Below are 20,055 nucleotides of genomic sequence, written 5' to 3'. Positions count from 1 at the left end.
ATCTAACGTAAAATTCGCATGTTGCTCTTACATAAAGGTTGCGAGAACCTTCACCAAAAATAATCTCCAATATTATACATAGCTACTGTTATAATGGGTGCCTCATGACGGGTACAGGCGTCGTGATGAACCTCGAAAGTGATGGCGTTACGACTTGGAGTATGCACAGGACCGCAAACAATTTAAAGCAAAAAGGGAGGCCTTTCCCCAGCAGTGGGATATTGTAGGCTAGATTAGATTAGATTAGATGTTGGTGAGAGATAAATAAAACTGATTTGATTGGAATGCAAGTAAGATAATGTCGTGTACGCGTCACAGTGAACAATTGTGATCAGAATTTTACGTCACCTTCTGTGTTTCAGTTGAAGTTTCATGTACTTATACGTAACGAATTGATACAAAATGTGTAATGCGTATATACGTCTATGCCGTACATAGTGACGAATGAATAACAAGGAAAAATTCCAATTTCTGACTCAAGATCGCAATTGAATCATTATCCGGCGTGGTGTGTTGACATTCGTACATTAATTTTGTTACGATTATTGCTCTGAATGTGCAGTGTCTCTTATGAGATGTGCCAGAAAATAACCGAACGTAATTTAAAATTATGTTTTCCTCGGAGGTCGAGACGAGATTCGATCGGAGTAAGTTGAATATAATAATGTTTTTTAATTGCAACGCTTTAATTTAAGTGGACCATTATTAAGCATTTTTATGCATTTTGTTTATCTACACGAGACGTCAAGAATGGAGAATGCTATACTTACCGACAAGAGGGTGGCTCTTAAATTAGTGTGTGACACGAGACGTCGGCTAAAGACCTTTTTCAAAGAAGGCTAATGCCATTATTACCATTAATTCCGCAGATCAGTATTCTATAGTAGTGAAGGCCGTTGTCGTTGGTCATGTTTTGTGTGGTCTTGGATGTAGAAATTGCAAAAGTTGCATATGTGGTTGAAGAACACGATTTGTGTGAAACTTTTGTAGAGTTTACAAGTAGGAGGTAGGTATTTGAAGGACCGAGATCGATATATAAGTATACTAGCGATAGCTATAGCTGTAAACATTGTTTCATTCTTTATTCATTTACTGCTTCATACTCGTATAATTTGATGACTCATAAACAAATGAGAACTGTTATTATATCGCAGTTTACTTCTGTTACGGTCAAGTTATAAATATAGAAGCGATCTAAAATAAAGATTTTATTAAGGTAGGTTAAATAGGGTTACATACTTAAATGTCAGTGTACTAAAATTGACACGGGTGAAAATATCTCCTAGGCGACCTTTGCTGGAGTGGGTTAGCATTGACGTGTGGTGCTTACCTGCCTTTGAGGCCGGACATAGGATTGACAGCTAATTGGGAAGCTTGTACCGGGTAGGTGCAAGCCTGGCAGCGACAGCTCCGTAACGCGCCATCCTATTTTTAGACCTCCTGACTGCGCTGCAAGCTCGATCGATACTATTATAAGCAAATTTCCCATACAAACGAGCAACGAATGTGATTGTTGCGCCGTAGAATTCGTAATATTTTATCGGAACTAATCGGAAGAGACGGTGATTTTTTTAAATGTAAGTATCTTTTCTTATCGTGTTGATGGCAAACTAAATAGTATCGGCCCAAAACTTGGCAAGAACTATGGCGCTATCTGCAGCGCTCATCAGATATATCCCTCTGCGTGCAGGTGTTTGGACGCGCAGGACACGATGTAAGATGTTCCATCGTTTGGGTAAATACCTTAAATAAGTATGATACATAGGTATTTTTGCTCAGTACGTAGCAACAGCAGGACACAGATGCGTTACACAAAAGTAGCTTTACTAATTACTTAGTCTTTAAATAAGCTCTAGAAATGTAACTTCATCTTGATGATTCTTCTGGTACTTACTTAAATAAAAATACGGATAAGGAAAAAATCGGGTACAAAACATGAATGAGAACCGGGAGCACGAAAGGGCGCTCACAACTTCAAAACTTGTACTACACTAATCAGTTAGCTAGGATTTACTTTGTCCTCGAACTTTGTGTACTTTTCGTTAAAGGGGTTGACTTTGATGAGGGTAGGCTCTAAGGGGGAGTTTCCCGAGAGCAATTTTTCAAACGATTGCACCGGACCTTGGTCACCAGTGCGTGGGCTCCCACACAATTATCTACTGTGGTTAGATGGCCGATCGATCTGTAGACCTTTTCACACAAAATTAATTGTACTTACTTGTGTTTTACTTCTGACTTTACAGTCGTAACGCCGACAGTCCTTTTAAAATCCAAACTCCATAGCTTTACTATTTACGAGGATAACCTCATAAATCCGAGGTTTCCAGACACAATAGTAAAACAAACTAAGTGCTTTCCACGAACATCACCATTAAATATCCAAGGGAAGATATTTTCAATAATAAATGTTTCGATCATCCTATTTCAAATTGCTTCGTGGGTAATTTCTATCTGAAATAATAATTACTTTCAAGCAAGTACTTCGATTTCGTCCAGCTATCACCGTGTCATGTTTCATACCATAGCTTATTTGATATTGAAGTTTTATATATTGACCGAGCAACATTTGACCTAAAGGTGAGGTAGTGGCTTGAATAACGAAATATATTGTTTTCATTGGTATAGGTAGATTCACTTTGATGGAATAATAACATTGAAAGATCGCCGCAGGTTGGTTGGCGCCATTGTGGCTGCCGGCGCGTCTCGCTTCTATCTATTTAGTAGAGAACTAAGTATTATGTCTAGTGTAGTACTAGTACTGAAATGTATCTAGTATTTCCACTTTGTTCAGAAATACAGGGTCATATTGTCATTTCGTAGTGGTTATAAAATAAACGAATTGAATTCGGGTTTTGTTTGCGACATACAGAAATTGCTGTAATTTTGGAAATATAGTGTTTTGTGGGTCGTTTTGAAGCATTGTTATGGTAGTATGGAAGAAATTGCTAAGGTAAGAGTTAGGTAAGGTTAAGGAAACTACATACAGTGGCAGTCTTTTACAGACAGAATCACTAACGATTTGAAGTCGGTCTTCATAAACTTCACCGTTTTGAATTTCTGACTACACGGATCATTTTCAACAATTCGTAGAAGATTTTCATATTTTACGGTTGTGATTATTAGGGTAGAACTTTGGAAGACATTTTGTTCTTGGATTTTAAATCTACAGTCGCGTCACCTATTACGTTGGTCTAACAGAAAGCTATGTCAAGCGCGGAAACTTAGTTCACCTTGTGATGGATGTATCTCCAAATATAGACGTGAGTTTAAATTATCTTATGTATGTGTTGTTTTTTTTTTTGTATTTATTTTTTTGTGGTCGACAACCGAATTTACGAACTCATAAGGTGTTAAACTTATTGTTGGAAAAAATCTTCGGCATCCAAGTTTGTCAACTTCATAAAAAAGAGGTTACGTCTAAAGAGATTCTAATATCAAAAAAGACCGGCCCGTTCATTCGGTATTATCAACCCGTCAAATTGTCTCATCCTAACGTGCACGTAAATAATATGTTTATGAATAGGTGTTGATTTCATTTGATTGTTTGGCTGTGCATTGATGTCGGACGGGGGAAATTAATCGCTCGATTGACTGCGCGCGCGCATATCGACTGCAATTTGATTCGATAATACTTTACATCTGAATCAGGTACTTACACAGTGTTTATCTGTACGTGTTTGAGTGTTGAATATGTTTAGTGGAATATTTGAATCATAAATGAACGTGCGATGAGTTTCTGGCATGTGATGGATATGAGACGTGTCATTGATCTTTTCCATTCGGCACTAAATGGAACTTTTTTGGAAGATTTCTTTCTGAGTTTAAATAAGGTGGGTTCGTATCTATAATTGTGTCATATTTTTAAATTTCTCAGCAACAATTAAATGCACAGGTTTCTATAAGCACCTATAACTTCACATGTTGCATTTGATTTGACGGATACAAAAAAAGCAAAAAAAAAAAATATTTATATAAAGTTTAAATTCCTTCAAAAACATTTTTTTAATCGTCGCATGTGCGACGCCATATGCAATCTTATTTATTAATTTATAAATGCACAAGTTTTTCTTATTAACCGAGGCTAAGATTCTCTCTTTAATTATCCTGAGTCCATGTAGTGCCGTCACAATGTAAATATTGTGGGACAGTAACAAATGTCGGTCATTTAGAACCTCGACGGCTGTTGGCTACAAGCGGTGTTTTAGCTAAAACGATGCCTAAATAGGGGGGCATATTTGTCAAAGTTATTACAGTAAGTAATTGAGGGTATAGGACACCGTAATGCTTTATTCGAAAGTAGAAGCAACATTTCTATTTATAGAAACAACTCACTTAAATTAAGAACATGCTCAATGTGTTGTTAGGGACAAAAATATAATCTACGGTATACTCTTGACGTCGTTGGAATCAATAAAGAAACGTGTCTTACATGAAAATAGAAACTAAAACTGGCTGTAAGTATATATAAGTATAGAAAAAAATAATCGGGTAGGTTGCAGGGAGGGTAAATCATTGTCATCTTCCGAGCGCACGGGGCCCGCTTAACTAATCTGAAGATGCAATAGGTCCGATATTTTTCACAAATCCATCTACCTATCTGACCTTCCAATCCGCGAAGGGAAACCAGTTCAATACAGATTAGGACATATTATCACATACCTCCGAAACGCATTGCAGGGAGGGTAAATAAATTGGTATACTTAAATTATTGAGAAGATTGCCCATATATAGCTGTAAGTTGTACCCTTCCTTTTTGTTCATACTATTGTATGTGTGCATCCACGGAATAAAATAAAGGGGTTGGAAGGAACAAGGGAGTGTGCCAGTCGCGCCGTTGAAGTACGAGGAGCAAATAAGTACAAGTAGTGTAGTAGTACTAGTGCTCATAAGTACTTCAACTTTACACTCCACTCGTCCGCAACCTTTACGACGCCACGAAGCTCTGCGTATAATATTTTAAAAGATCCTTCCTTATCATATACTTCCTTATCACAAGAAAGCTAAAATCCTTAGTATTATCGGCTATTTATCCAAAAATACTTGTGCATGTGGTATCTTACGTAAAGTACTTATTAATAAAAATGCTCCTTACCACATAAAATATAGGAACATTGTCGGTAAAGTGGCTATGGAATTTGAGAAGCAGTGGAGTTGTCGTGGTTATCTATTTGCGTCAATGGTTCTCATATAAAATACGCGTTAGGGCCTTTCCATCCTCTTTTATCTACTCCATGTGTGTATCTATGTATTCATGAGAAGAGTGTAGATATCTATTAATTCCTAGTAAGACGAACTTTCTATTAAATCTCAGTAGACTAGACGGTATATTAAACGCGTGGTTATATAATTCGCAAACGCGATCGCCGCATAAACAACTGCTCAATCTTGATATCAAATTGTTTATAATTTTCATTCATCTGAAGTCTATTCGCGTTCTCTCTCCTGTTCGTGAATACGAGGTATGTCGTTAAGCCTAGGCACATTTATTTAATTTACTTCTAGCTACGTGTGTTGGAAAATAAAATGCGTAAGTGACGTAATGTGCGGATCTAAATGTAATTACGACCAGTGCGTTGGTAACATCTGTTATTTTCATGCGTGTGCTGTGAAAAACAAAATAAAAGGTGGGTTAAAATGGCCACATCGAAGCCATTCAAATTGGCTTTTGACATTTGCGCATATAAAAGTAAGTGCGTAATGCAAACAAATGTCGAATAGCAATATTGCTTTCTTAGATGAATTGCTTCGATGTGGCCTTTTTAGCCCCTCAGATCAACGTGCTTGCTACGTATGCTGCATATTATCCCAAGCTTGTAATCTCGTATAAGGTAGGTATCAAGACGTCTACCGAGTATCATGATAGACGTTCCATAGGTGATAGACGGCGGTAACCTGTTACCATACACGTCATTAAAAGACAAAAACAACAAACTTGTTACCTTTTGTGGCTGCGTAATGGAAGCTTTGTCCATCTAAGTCCTAGTCTGAGACATGAGTTATGTATGAATGTGTATGTAAGAAAATGAGATTTATTTAGAACATGTGCAGCAGAACGTGTTTCACATGTTAAGCCAATTAAGCGCGGTTCACACACATTTGCAGGCGTGCGTTGTTATGAAGAATACGAAGGCACCTGGATCGCAAGTACGTCGGGCAATCATTGACGTGCTCTATTGGAGTTTTTCACGCGATCTCTCCGCGAGAGAGCAGTCGTTGTGCGCCCGCGCACCACAGCCACCGCGTTTTTATTCTTTCGCAATCATATTTTTCAAAATATTCACAAATAATCAAAAACACTTTAATACCGTGCATCTTCCTATATCCATCCATCACGTAATAGCTATGAGAACATAAGGAACACACGTGTTTTCCAGTGTGAAAGTTGATAGTGCACCGATTATGTGATATTGATGTAATATGCAAATTCGTTTCATAACGATTGCAGTGAAAATAGTGGTTTGAATAACTGAGGTTAATAGACCGAGCAGCGTGTTGAATTCATTTAGAAAGCATTAATTAGGAACGGTTTTCATTGTCTGGTAAAACGCTGCCTTTTGACAAAGTTATACTTTTCTACGGTTGTGCTAAACGCCAGGACATACTTAGTTACCAGAAAGTGGTGCTGAGGCGGATGCCTGCAAGTGTGCCGTGTAGCGATTTCACCGCGTCACGCGCGCTCGCATACTAGTACTCGAGTCAGATCGATCCAATTGCAGGAATCATTCGATTTACATGCGAATGTGATGCGTGGTGTTGGTGCGGTAGTGAAAGTGATGCCGTGATGGTAGCGATAAACGTGGTTGAGAGCCTGAGCGGCGGAGTGCGACGGTGACGTCATGGGCCATGTGGAGGATCTGCGGCGTCAGTAAGGCCCAACCCGTGCTGTTCGCTGATAACGTCGACGATGATTATGTAAGAAATCCCATTGTTATAAGAAAGTTGTACAGTTATCGCCGTTAATGACGTTATCCAATACAACTGGCGACTGTATGCGACGTCATTACACGCGCATTTATTATATTACCTCTATACCAACTGTCTGATCGATATGACGGCTCGTTTTTCTTGTTTACTCTACTTGAGTTATGGGAAAAGCAAAGAAGATATCTCATCGAAATACTTGAAAATAAGTTAAATGTACGATCGGTGTATGCCGAACATTCCGATGTTTGTGTGTCTAAATCTGGCTTGATCAAGTAGTGCAGTGTATCCAAATCATTTTCGTACAAGTTTTATTACCTGGAGGGTTAAAAGGCCACATTGAAGCAATTCATCTAAAAAGGCAATATTGCAATTTGACATTTGCACATATAAAAGTAAGTGCGTAATGAAAACATATGTCAAATAGCAAAATTGCTGTAAGATTAAAGTTAAAGTCGTAAGAACGAATGTTCTTTTAAAATCCAAAACCCATTGTTTAACTGTTGTGTCTGGAAATCTCGGCGTTAAGAGGTTAAATGAATTCCTTTTTAATTCCCCCTGGTCTATACTACTTATTAGGTTTACAATACTTATTGAACAAAATATCTTTATTGAACACAAAAAAAAATATATATAATGTAATCAATTACAATCAAATAAGAAATCCAAAAAGCAGCTTATTGGTAAGATAACCATACTTAGTAGGTTCACTATAATTATTATTGTAATATATTTAATTACCTACACTACCTTATCGCAGAAACGTAATATCCGTTACTAAGTGAGAGATCAGTAAGTATATTGATATGACTTTGATCATAATTCGTACTCAGAAGCTGTGTCGTTCACCTTCTATCAATATTAATAGTTATTTGGCATATGTTAATGCGATATGTATAAATATTAATAACTTTATCATAAGTTTCGACTTTACCGACCGAATTGAAGTGAATATTATTAAACTGATATATATTACTGAAAGCTTGCAAAGGACTAGTTGGCTCCACATAGAGCGGGAAATGTTTTTGTAGTATTCTCTACCGATAATGGACTATCGATAGCCAATATTTCAATAGTATCTAATAGGTAGATATCGGCCTATATCGATAGTCTTTGTAATATTTTTTGCGATTCACTAAACTACGGGAATTATTTGCGGTTTCTTACAAAATAGTTGACACTTCTTATTTCAATCAAGGTTTATTAATAATACTTAGGTATGTTATGTGTTATTAGTTGCATTATATTCGACGGAACGACTAGACACTCTCTTCTCTTCTTCTTCTATCGTAACCAACCACAACCCACACCCCTATGGTTGTTGAAACCTCATCAACCCTGGTGCCAGGGTTGCTATTGAGCCGCCAAAGGCCCCTGACATGACTCATGTAACGACTACGTACTTATATCTGTAAGTAGTAACCGGGAGCAACGGCTTAACGTGCCTTCCGAAGATCTTACTTTCGGACAATCAGGTGATCAGCCTGTAATGTCCTAACCAAACTAGGGATCACAAAGTGATCTTTGTGATATGTCCCCACCGGGAATCGAACCCAGGACCTTGGGATCTTACAATAGTAATTGTATTCAATATACTTAGAATTAGACATGTCAAAGTCTCGTGACATTCCTTGGCATAGTGATTATGCCGATGATGGAATATTTTTTATCAGTACCATTATGAGGTGTCGCCTCTTGTGTTGACCGGTGTGTGGTTTGTTCCAGCAGCCGACATGGCGGTTGTGGGGCGAGGAGCGCGTCGACGGCGCCATCTACACCGTCTACCTCAAGAAGGTGCGCTACCACCGACCCACGCGCAGCGCTTCCAGTGTGAGTCTACTTTTATAATATAGATGCCTACTTACGACGAACATACCGCGATCAAATTCAGGATGTTTCAAAGACTAAGTGAAGATTACTCTATACCTTCTCTATTCTTTTCTTTTACAATACAAATATACTTTATGACCCTGCACACAACATACAAAACAAAGAAAAGAAAAATACAGTACAAAGATACAGTACAATCTGGTGGCCTTATTGCGAAGCAGCAATTTCTTCCAGGCAACCAGTGACAAGAAAACATTTATCCCAATTTTCTTTTCTTCTTCATTTTATTTTTATTTATTTATACTGGCGAGCATGCATGCGAGTAGATGAAGCGAAAACGGTATGTCAGGATGTACTAAGTGATATTCCTTTGTCTTTTAACCTAACCTAACCCAGCCTAATGATCCGGCAGGTAGCAATAATATTACTATCAGCTAATGGTAAAACTTATGCTGACGTTGTTAGTATTGTACGTCACAGGCTGGGCAAGGTCTTTGGTATGAAAAAATCTTAGTAATCATAATATTTTGTGTTTGTCTTTTCTTTGTTTCTACAACGACATGTGTTATGTTCTACCAGCATAGTTTTGTTAACATCCACCATGTCATGAGCGCAGGGTAATATTTTTGACACATGATACACCTCACACCACGGTCCATACAAAAAATATACTTTGTTTTTTCCTTTGCCCATTTGAGGGTTAGGCTAAGATCGTAGGGCCTAGTCTTACCTCCTAGTACGGAAAAATATACACCAATACTAATTTTAGTATTCTTTTTTACACAAGGCATTGCAATGGAATAATCTTCTAGAATTTATGATTTATTTTTAGCATCTATAAAGGTTAACCGTAAGTTAGAAACCCTTCTCATCTTCGGTGGGAAGGACAGGGATAAATTGAAATCATTCGCAAAAAATATAGGGAAAAGTGGTGTATCGTTTTTTTTGGAACATGATAGAAAAACGCAGAGAAGTTGAGCTGATAGACATATGGACAGACTATCAAGCGAAACTTCGTTTTTTCCTTGTCAAGTGCGGAATTGATGGAATCCCGATGACAGAATTTTGATTAAAGAATTTTTCAATATGGATTTCTATATACCTTACGGTACACTTATTGGATCTTTTTATAGAAATAATTATTAGATGTCTGAAATTGAAATCTACTTGTTTGTTGCTTGGATATTATTTAGATGCAGAAGCTTGTGTGCACATCTATTCAAAACGATTACGAATTATGAAAGAGCGATGCTATCATGCGACATAAAAAGTTGGGCGCGGATATATTATGCAGTAGGTAATATTATACGTAAGTGGGCCACAGATGTGATATACCTACGAATACTTAATTACTATTGGATTGAAAACGGTGCAAAATCGAAAGGAGTTTCATAATATATTATTTCATATTATATAACAATCTATAAGTATGTTGTAATTCATTACCTTTATGCCAAGATCTTATATTACTTACTAGTTCGTAATTATGTAAGTAAAAAGGATCGCTTTTAAATCAGATATAGTATGGCTTTAACGACAAATATCAGCTTCCTCTCTGATAAAGACATCTTTTATTAGAATCTTCCAGAAAGAAGTACTGAATTGACTTATTAGTTGCTACGTACATAGCCTTCTATAAATATGAGATAATCATTTGATTTGCCTCGCAACATTTTTGGGGTTTAGCCAAAAATATGATCGTTTAAGTCTAATAGCTTTACTAATTAGTAATAGATACTTGATATTGTTTCATTAATAGTGGATGTAAACAAGTCATTAACTTATAAAAACGTTGAAGCAACAAGACGCACGTATTCAACCGATATATGGACACAAAATAAATTAGGGATTTTAACTGCTATCATGGTAAACTATTAATATTATGGTCGACAATCTGGATAAACCGGGACTTTAAACTAAGTGTGATTGGAGGACGTTTCCTGACGATAGTTTTTCACACACATCACGCATATTTCCCGTTGGGGTAGACAGAGACAACAGAATTCCACTTACTACAATCCTGACACACCATACTTCTTCCACTCTCATCAGAGACTTATGTCGCCAGTTTAGAGTATTCTTGACCTGGGGGGTTAAAATGTCCACATCGAAACACTTCATCTAAGAAAGCAATATTGCTTTTTGACATTTGTTTGCATTGCGCACTTACTTTTATATGCGCAAATGTTAAATTGCATTATTGCTTTCTTAGATGAATTGCTTCGATGTGGCCATTTTAACCCCCCTGGCCCTTGTTTAGAACATCCTGGATCTGATAGCGGTATATACGCCTAGGCCTTCCTCTTCCCACCCGATCAATTACACCAGAATCATAAATATTTTTCTTAAGTCTTCGTTCAATCATTATCTGTACAAGTCTGAACTATCGGAGCATATTTTCAATTCTCATCACTACATTTTCTTTCACACCACAACACACCCTTATCATACTATTTCAATCAATCAATAAATAATACTTTATTGCACAACGATATATACAAAGGACATAAACATACGAATAAAAATATAAGCACAATAGGCGGCCTTATTGCTAAACAGCAATTTCTGCCAGGCACCCTTAGGGTGATAGTGGTATACTACTAGTAGTAGTGTACTATTTCTTATTTTATCACCCATATGACCCCACAAAAGCCATTAGGTAATCAAGAATTTAATTAAATTTATATTTTTTATTGACCGTAATCTGTTTTCGCGACGTAAGTATGTGAATGATAATAATTCCCTTGTTCACATCACCATCAGTATTTAGCCGAAAGCAATAAATCATAATAAACATAACAACTTTAATTCTTTTGTTATTTTTATGTGTATAGTATTTCCTACGAGATTTCAGATCTATGACTAGATAAGCGATAATTGTAGAATAGTATTATGGCCATTAAACGTAAAATATGTGTAAACTGGGCAACAATTTGCCGTATAACCATTGTTTTATGCTAACGTTCATAGTGGCGTACCGGATGGACGACAATTGTAGCTCATTAGATTTGTTTCAAGGATCAGCCCATTAACGTCCCCACTGCTGGGGCCTTCCCTATGGATGGATAGGGAGATCGGGCCTTAAACCATCACGCGGGCCCAGTGCGGATTGATGATTATTAACCGCCGGGACCAACGGCTTAACGTGCCTTCCGAAGCACGGAGGAGCTCGAGAAAAAAACTTTTTTTTTGTGGTCACCCATCCTATGACCGGCCTTTGCGAAAGTTGCTTAACTTCAACAATCGCAGACCGAGCGTGTTTACCGCTGCGCCACCGAGCTCCTCAAATCTTAAGTTTATGTTTATTTTTTTTAAAGAGCGTCTAGGCGCTGTGCCGATGTTTTTCTTGCAGCTTCTTTTCCCCGACTATACAGGTTGTGAGAAGCTGCAGTAGTTTTAGGCGGATGAGACGTTCGTTATGTAAAAATTGACGATTCAAAGTGAAACTATGTTACCTACTGAATAAAGATATTTTTGAATTTGAATCTCTTCTTGGCTTCACTTATGTTTCTTAAGAATCCTTTGTAGAAAATTTCATGTTTCTAGACCCCTAAACCCCGGCTGTGCTTTGACCGATCAGTCAGCCGTTTCTTCAGCTTCAGCTTCGTTTCAGCTGTTTCTTCCTCTTTTTTTATTTATTTATATTTAAACAGATACAATCCTAGGTAAAGTTCAGCATTTTAAGATTATATCCTAATATATTCTCACCTAGACACATGGCAGGATAAACATCTTACTACTAGGTACATAATAATAAATATATTTTACGTGTGTTAGGATGTACATATACAGATGATGCTTAACTAATATAAGTAATACATAGAAATTAACGTTAACTTATAACATAGAATAAGGAATAATCCGCCCCCCACCAGCGTCTGAGCTAGGTTTACCTCACCCCTCCTCGAACACAGTTTAGACTTGAATCGTATGGCGTCAGATGTCACACACACAGATGCGCGTGTACGATAACGTCAATGTGTGGTGTCTGTGTAAAACGAGGTTGTTTGTATGAAGTGTCCGGGGTGTGCTTATAAGTAAAATCTCAAGTTCAAGCTATCAAGTATGTGACGATATCCTCTTCCTTATTTCCTCAGCAAATATTGACACTTAAGAGGACATCGACCGCGATCTTGTTCTTTTGTAAGATGTTATCGAGTCACCTGTTGATGTTCCTACACGTAACACTAACCGTAATGAACGCTTCTATGGTGGACTGAGAGCGAATAACGACAAAATAATATTATTTTCCGACGCCTGTCGTAAAAACATAGTACTCGTAAAACAATGATAACGGTGATGGTCCCTGATTAACCATTTTGTGATCATCTGTGATCATAGGAATTCCTATCAAAAGCGACTCTACGTTATTTTCTAGCTACTTACTTTTGGCTCTGTCCGCCCCATGTAGGTACTACGACCGTAAGTTTTATGTGTAAGTACTTATAAGACTTTCGTTGATATGTATTAACTGTTTCTTTATTACTTACTCTTAAATATTATATTCTGTTCATGTTTTATATTACAGGCATGAATACTGTTCATCTATACGTAATAATTAATGCTCTACATTCTACTCAGGTTTTATGGCTCGGCCTCGTATCTAAGCCTACTGAAATATTAAGTAAACGAAGAGATTAAGTTTTTCATTGAATAAAAAGTTGTGCGCTTTTAATCAACTGTCTTTTCTTTAGGTAAAAAACATCTACAACAGATTACTTGTCGGTCTAAAGTAATATTAGTACTCAATATTCTGGATAGATGGCGCCAGCATCGACTTAATGATGATACATACATACATAGCATAACATAAACAGCCCATATACATCCCACTGCTGGGCACAGGCCTTCCCTCAATCAACTGCAGAGGGTATGGAGCATACTCCACCACGCTGCTCTAATGCGGGTTTGTGGACGTGTTTTTACGGCTAATAGCCGGGACCAACGGCTTAACGTGCCCTCCGAAGCACGGAATCATCTCACTTTTTCGGACAATCAGGTGATCAAGCCTGAAAAGTCATTATACCAAACAAAGGACAGTCTCACAAAGTGATTTTGACAAAGTCCCCATCGGGAATCGAACCCAGACTTCCAGATCGTGAGCCGAACGCTCTAACCACTAGACGGAGGCTGTTACATATATGATACATACATCGAAAGAATTTCGCATGGAAAGGAGGAGGACCTGCGGAGCTGCGGGTTCAAGTCCCATCCGAGTCAGATTTTTTTTCGATTTAAATTTTCTCTTCGTGAGATTGTTGAAAACTGAAATGTTTAATCATAAATACATTCAATCTTACAAAACATAAAAAAATGCGTTGTCTTTTGATACATTGTAAAAGCATGCAATAAAATATTGTAAGCGGAACTTGTGAAGTATTTTTCGTAGGACGATTTTCAGAAAGCTTTTCAGTTTTTCGCTTTCATTCTAACCTCATGAATACTTAATAAAGGCACACCGCATCCAGGTCTATTTGAATTTTACATTCATCATTTTGCAGCTTATTTAAGAGGTTACGAATTTACATTTTAATTTGGGAATATTTAAATAAAAACGTAAGTAGATGTTATGGAAACAATAAGTATGAGATCTTTACGTAAGACGTGTTTAAGGTCAGGACGTCCCCATTTGTCCGGCCAAATAGTTAATGCCATCTGCGGCAAATCTACAATAAGTCACATCAAAAAAAAGGTCTGAACGTACCTCCAATGCCTTGTCCACATTTGTATCAGCACATGATTTCGGCAGAAGTTTGGATATGATAAGTTTTTAACGTTTTTATCCATGCAAGAAAATTTTCTTACAAAATAAGTTCCAATATGACTCACATGGACAAGGCGTTCCTATTGGGATTTTCATTCATTTATATTGACGCTTTTCTTATTATGTCTTCTTCTATCTTGTGGGTTGTGAGGTGAAATACCAGCCTCATCAACCCTGGTGTCAGGGTTATTATTAAGCCGCCAAAGAGGCCTCTGACAGAGTTCATGGCTCACTTACATCAGTAAATAATAACCGGGACCAACGGCTTAACATGCCTTCCGAAGCATGGACCATCTTACTTTCGGACAATCACGTGATCAGCTCGTAATCTTCTAACCAAACTAGGAAAAATTACGTTATAAATATATGTGTATGGTAGGAAGGATTTGCCAACGGCGTGTTTTTGGAAATAATCCAAGCGTTTTACAGGGTAAAAGTCCCATATAGTTAATAAAATTATATTAAAATGTGTTATCATCTGTTTGCAGGAGTCAGACGACGAGATATCCCACCTGGAGTGGGAGACGGTGCGCGTGCGCTTCGTGAAAGCGGGCACGGTGGAGCGGCTGGTGGAGGCGCTGGCTACTGACGACGGCGAGCTCGAGTCCACTTACGTCAATGTCTTTCTCGCCACATACCGGTATGTTTCATATTTATATATAACCTATATAGGCCTAGGCTTACGGTCACGAGCACTAATATGTATACAATTTGAAACCATGTCTCATTATCTTTTTTGACAAATTAAACCGTAAGTCTCATTAAATGTCAAATATGATAGTGCGACAGGGTTCTAAAATACCCCGATTAGATCTAGGATGTTTTAAAGAAAGGTACTCTAACCCTACAAGCATATTATTACGTATATGAAATATTTCATGAAAGTGGAAGAAGCGAAAGTGGTGTGCCAGGATCATTGTAAGTGGAATTCCGTAGTCTCTGCCTACCCAAACAGGAAATAGTCATGATCTTAATATAGCGAAATATAGCGAATGACGAGGTATAGTCATGCCATGCGTCGGCCATTAGACCACATGACAAGAGAAGTGTTCGAGATGAACGCCATGCCAAGAGGACGCGGTAGACCCTGTCTTACCTGGATGGCAGTCGTGAAGAGGGATCTCCAGAAAGCAAAAATATGACCCGAGACCACCCAGGACCGGCAGGCTTGGTGACGAATAATTAGGAGCGCCGGCCCTAAGTAAATGGGAATGGGCCAGGAAGTTGAGAGAGGGATTTATATAGCCTATATATCTCCACAGACCTGCAAAGGGCAGTATGGTGGCGTGTGCTCTCCCTTTCTGGTTGATTACGGGGATAGTCCGACCATTTGGAAGTTTAATCCGAAAAGTTGTCCGGGAGTTAGCACTAAGCCTCCTCCTAGTCGAGTCATTTGGTCGTCATTAACCTGGTTGGCTGGAAAGGAATTGGAGTTTTGATAATTGGCGAATTTGTTGGGAACCATTTTTTTCAATTTCGCCCTGGAAAAAATACGACTTGGAAAAGTTGAAATTTCGGAAAAGCAGGTCAAACTCTATAGAGTTTTTCTGCTTTTTCTTTTTCTTTATTTATAATTTTAGACGTTGTAAGTTTTCATTTCCGCCCTCGGATTTGTTTTTAAAATACCTACTACTACTTTATGATGGAAATATCTACTTCTTCCATCTATCTCTTTTCCTTTTTATTAGCTTTTCATTTTTTAATATTTCTATTCTAGGAAAAAGTTATTTAAGTTAATATTAGTAGCTGTATAGACGCTATTTACGTAAGCTATTTATTCTTCATACGTGATTTATTGCTAGAAACTTTACTTCGATTTAGACGTTGAAAAGTTTAGTCGGTAATCCAATTATGTTTCTTTATAAACTTAGTGCTACTTCCTGAAGTCGTGAGAGAGCAATTTCCCTGCGGTTACCGTCGGTAGACCGCTTTAGGAGACTTTACGATTCGTTATTTCTTATTGAGCAATGTCAGGATTGAAAACTATGATTGCGAAAAAAATGAAATAAGTACTTACAATATCAATTAATATTACAGAACGCCTAGTTAAGTTACAATCTTTACCAGTTACGCGAAGCTCAGTCGAACACAAACGAAGATATAAAACAAATGAGTCGGATTGACATTGATTCATATGATATTTTGTTAGGCCCGTAGGAATCTCATAGAATTCTCAGTCCAACGTGATTTGTAAATAGGCAATGGGTCTGTTATTTACTTAGGTCTTAAGACTTTGGTTTACTGTGAGTAGTTTGTATTATAACATACTCATAGTTCAATGTATGTGGTGTTTCAGTTCATTTGCGGAGTGTGGGCGAGTGCTGGACCTGCTCCTGCGCCGCTATGAGGCTCTGGCCGCGGAGGAGGTCGTGCCCTCAGCTGTCGATACCTCGCAACAACACCGAAAGTAAGTAGCATTTATAAAATATTTTTATGTGTTTTGTATCTGTGGTCGTGTGGTACACCAGCTGACTTCTCAATCGGAGAGCGCCGGTTCGAATCCCGGTACTGGACTTTCACCAATTAATTTATCGTAAGTCAAGTTTTCACTAACACAATTGGCTCGACCTTTATAGACGACGAGACGGCTCACCACCTATCACGTTGCGCGTTGGTCTAACAGAAAGCTCGGTGAGCTGTGGGTACTTAGTTCATCTGGCGTTGGATGTATCTCTGACTACCGCAATTGGGATATAGTCGTGAGCTTATGTTATGTTTTATTCATGTTTCGGAAGGCTTGTTAAGCCATTGGTCCAAACACCTTCACCAACCCATGGCCTTCGGTTGATTGAGGTGAAATCTGCCCAGCAACAGTGGGACTTGTAAAGGCTGTTTATTTTTCTATATTTATTACATATTTTATCATAATTGTGGTATATTGTAGAAACAATATGAATACGTATATACTTACTTGTGTTTCCTTAGGTATCCGTTTATACATGTAGTTGACATGCTATGTAGATAAGTAAAGATTAGCTAATCAATAAAGGCTTACAAAAACTGGGACATCTCTTATAGGAGACGTGCTTAGAGCAACACGGGCGGACTTCTTTATCTCAATTTTAAGTCATTATATATGTTCTCATCTTCATGCAAAATCTATGTTAAAATAATGGAATCACATTTAACATTAAAGGTCATCCATCAGTAATTAAATGCAGAAGCTGAATCATTCAACTGTAGGCTTTAAATTTTGTGAACGTCAGGACCGCCTATGTAGTATCATATATCGGAAAAAATATATACAAAAAGATTGTACGCATTTTATATGATACATTATATCACAAGGCTGTATCGGATGACGTGGAATAAACACGCGCATAATTTGCATTGTATTTTGTTAATTCACACAAATGAAGTTACTACCTATACAGCATAATATTTTCATGATATATCTGTATGTTCTCGAATCAGAGTTCAGTCAGAATTTACGACTGCACCCTGAATTTGGCCGCAATGTCCGTTCAAACAATAATGAACTATGTATTTAGGCGATGGACTGATAAAGTGATCACGGTTCATCATATTCGACTTAAGACTTCGTAACAATACTGGCTGCAAGCTGTCTTCTGATTACTTGTTGCTGTACTTATACATTAGATATTACGGATGTGAGTTCATTTATGTATGTATGTGTGTTATCGTCGTGGAGATCCTTGGGGGAGGCCTATGCCCAGCAGTGGGTGTTGTACGGCTGATAATGATGATGATGTGTATTATTTGCAGGACTCTGGTGGCATGTCTGCACGTGTGGCTGGACACGTATCCGGAGGACTTTCGGCAGCCGCCGCACCACCCCGCGCTGCAGCAGCTCCTCGCCTTCACACAGCTCCATCTGCCTGGATCCGAGCTACACTCGAAGGTAACCTTTCACACTTTCACTCATTTATTTACCAGTTCCCCCTCCGGTTGATTGAGGGGAGGCCTGTCCCCAGCAGTGAGACTTATATAGGCTGTTTATGTTATGTATTTACTTGTTTATAATCAGGGAAACTCGTATAAACGACTGAATTAATATTATTTCAAATATTTTTTTTTAATTGCAGGTGTTACAGAAGCTAGCTATATTCAGCGCGGAACGCAACGGCATGTCTGGCGGCGGCGGCGGCGTGTGCCTGGCGGCGGGAATGCGGCTGTCCGCGCACCACACCAGCACGTACCGCCTGCCGCACGTGCCGCACCGACACTTCGCCGAACAGCTCACCCGCATGGACATGGAGCTCTTCAAGAAGCTCGTCCCACACCAGTGCCTCGGCGCCGTCTGGTCCCGCCGCGACAAGGATCGCTCCCACGACGCCGCCACCGTCCTCGCCACCGTTAACCAGTTCAACGCGGTCTCCTTCCGAGTCATATCCACTGTGCTCGTCGAACCCAATCTCAGGCCGATGGAGCGAGCCGACATCCTCGCCGCGTGGCTTGATATCGCACGGGAATTAAGGGTCCTCAAAAACTTCTCATCGCTGAAAGCAATCATATCAGGGTTGCAGAGCAATCCCGTATACAGGTTGAGGAAAACGTGGGCGTTATTACCAAAAGAAAAAGCAGAGTTATTTGACGAATTAGCCAGAATTTTTAGTGAAGATAACAATCGGTGGGCTCAGCGAGAACTGCTCATGCGGGAGGGTACGGCTAAGTTTGCAGATACGGTCGGTGAGAACGATCGACAGCTACAAAAGTTGTTACACGAGCGTGGCTCGCCTGGAGTTAGCCATGGGACAATTCCTTATCTCGGTACTTTCTTAACAGATCTTACCATGATAGATACGGCGATTCCAGACACGGTGGCGGATGGTTTAATAAACTTCGATAAACGAAGGAAAGAGTTTGAGGTACTCGCTCAGATTAAGTTACTGCAGGGTGCGGCAAACGCTTACCATTTACCCTCAGACCCGATGTTCGACAGATGGTTCGACTCTGTCATAGTATTGGACGATAGAGAAGCGTATCAATTATCTTGTCAATTAGAGCTGCCGACCAATCCTCCAAAAGAAAGAAGACCAAAGAAGGTCGATACAAACGGGCAGGGTCACAGAAAGAATGATTCTATCGCGAGCACGAGTTCGAGTAACAGCTCGCAATTCTATTGTGAGACTGACGGCGTTGCCTTGGCGTGGAAGAGAGACAGCTTGGAGAGGCGGGTGTCTCCGACGAGACTGTCGCATGGCTCATCGTCGTCATCGCTTCCATCGCTGGACGTTTCTTTATCAAGTGCGAATAGCGGACAGAAGCAGGCGAATGGGAAAATGGGAGGTGCGAGTCCAGCTCATGCTAACTCCCGAAACGGTCCGGATTTCTACATCATACGAGTGACGTACGAATCTGATTGTGTGGAGACTGAAGGCGTGGTGCTGTATAAGTCTATAATGCTAAGCAACAATGAGAGGACGCCGCAGGTCATCAGAAACGCCATGCTCAAGCTTAATCTCGACGGAGATCCAGATGGCTATACGCTATCGCAAGTTCTGCCTGATAGAGGTAAGCATTGCATTTTACGAGTAATATCAATATCAAAGTAATAGTAGTAGGCAATTAACTCGTCG

General features: G+C 39.0%; 1 protein-coding gene across 6 annotated transcripts in view; it reads left to right on the top strand.

Annotated features, from left to right (window-relative positions):
* LOC126368306 (ral guanine nucleotide dissociation stimulator) overlaps positions 1–20,055 on the top strand; it is a 41,896-nt gene that overhangs the window by 19,503 nt on the left and 2,338 nt on the right. For 3 of the 6 annotated variants that reach the window (XM_050012239.1, XM_050012215.1, XM_050012221.1), the window contains 5 exons: positions 8,647–8,751; positions 15,004–15,155; positions 16,812–16,922; positions 18,242–18,377; positions 18,562–19,990. In XM_050012239.1, the coding sequence (XP_049868196.1) occupies positions 8,647–8,751; positions 15,004–15,155; positions 16,812–16,922; positions 18,242–18,377; positions 18,562–19,990 (1,933 nt within the window). Of the gene's footprint in view, positions 1–514; positions 648–6,218; positions 6,913–8,646; positions 8,752–15,003; positions 15,156–16,811; positions 16,923–18,241; positions 18,378–18,561; positions 19,991–20,055 lie in introns of those variants that run through there. The other 3 variants (XM_050012227.1, XM_050012231.1, XM_050012246.1) reach the window with 3 other exon arrangements.

This window comes from Pectinophora gossypiella, chromosome 1 (assembly GCF_024362695.1).
Source record: "Pectinophora gossypiella chromosome 1, ilPecGoss1.1, whole genome shotgun sequence".
Lineage (NCBI taxonomy): Eukaryota > Metazoa > Arthropoda > Insecta > Lepidoptera > Gelechiidae > Pectinophora > Pectinophora gossypiella.
Note: the sequence above shows the minus strand (reverse complement) of the source record. Positions and strands in the feature narration are given on the sequence as shown.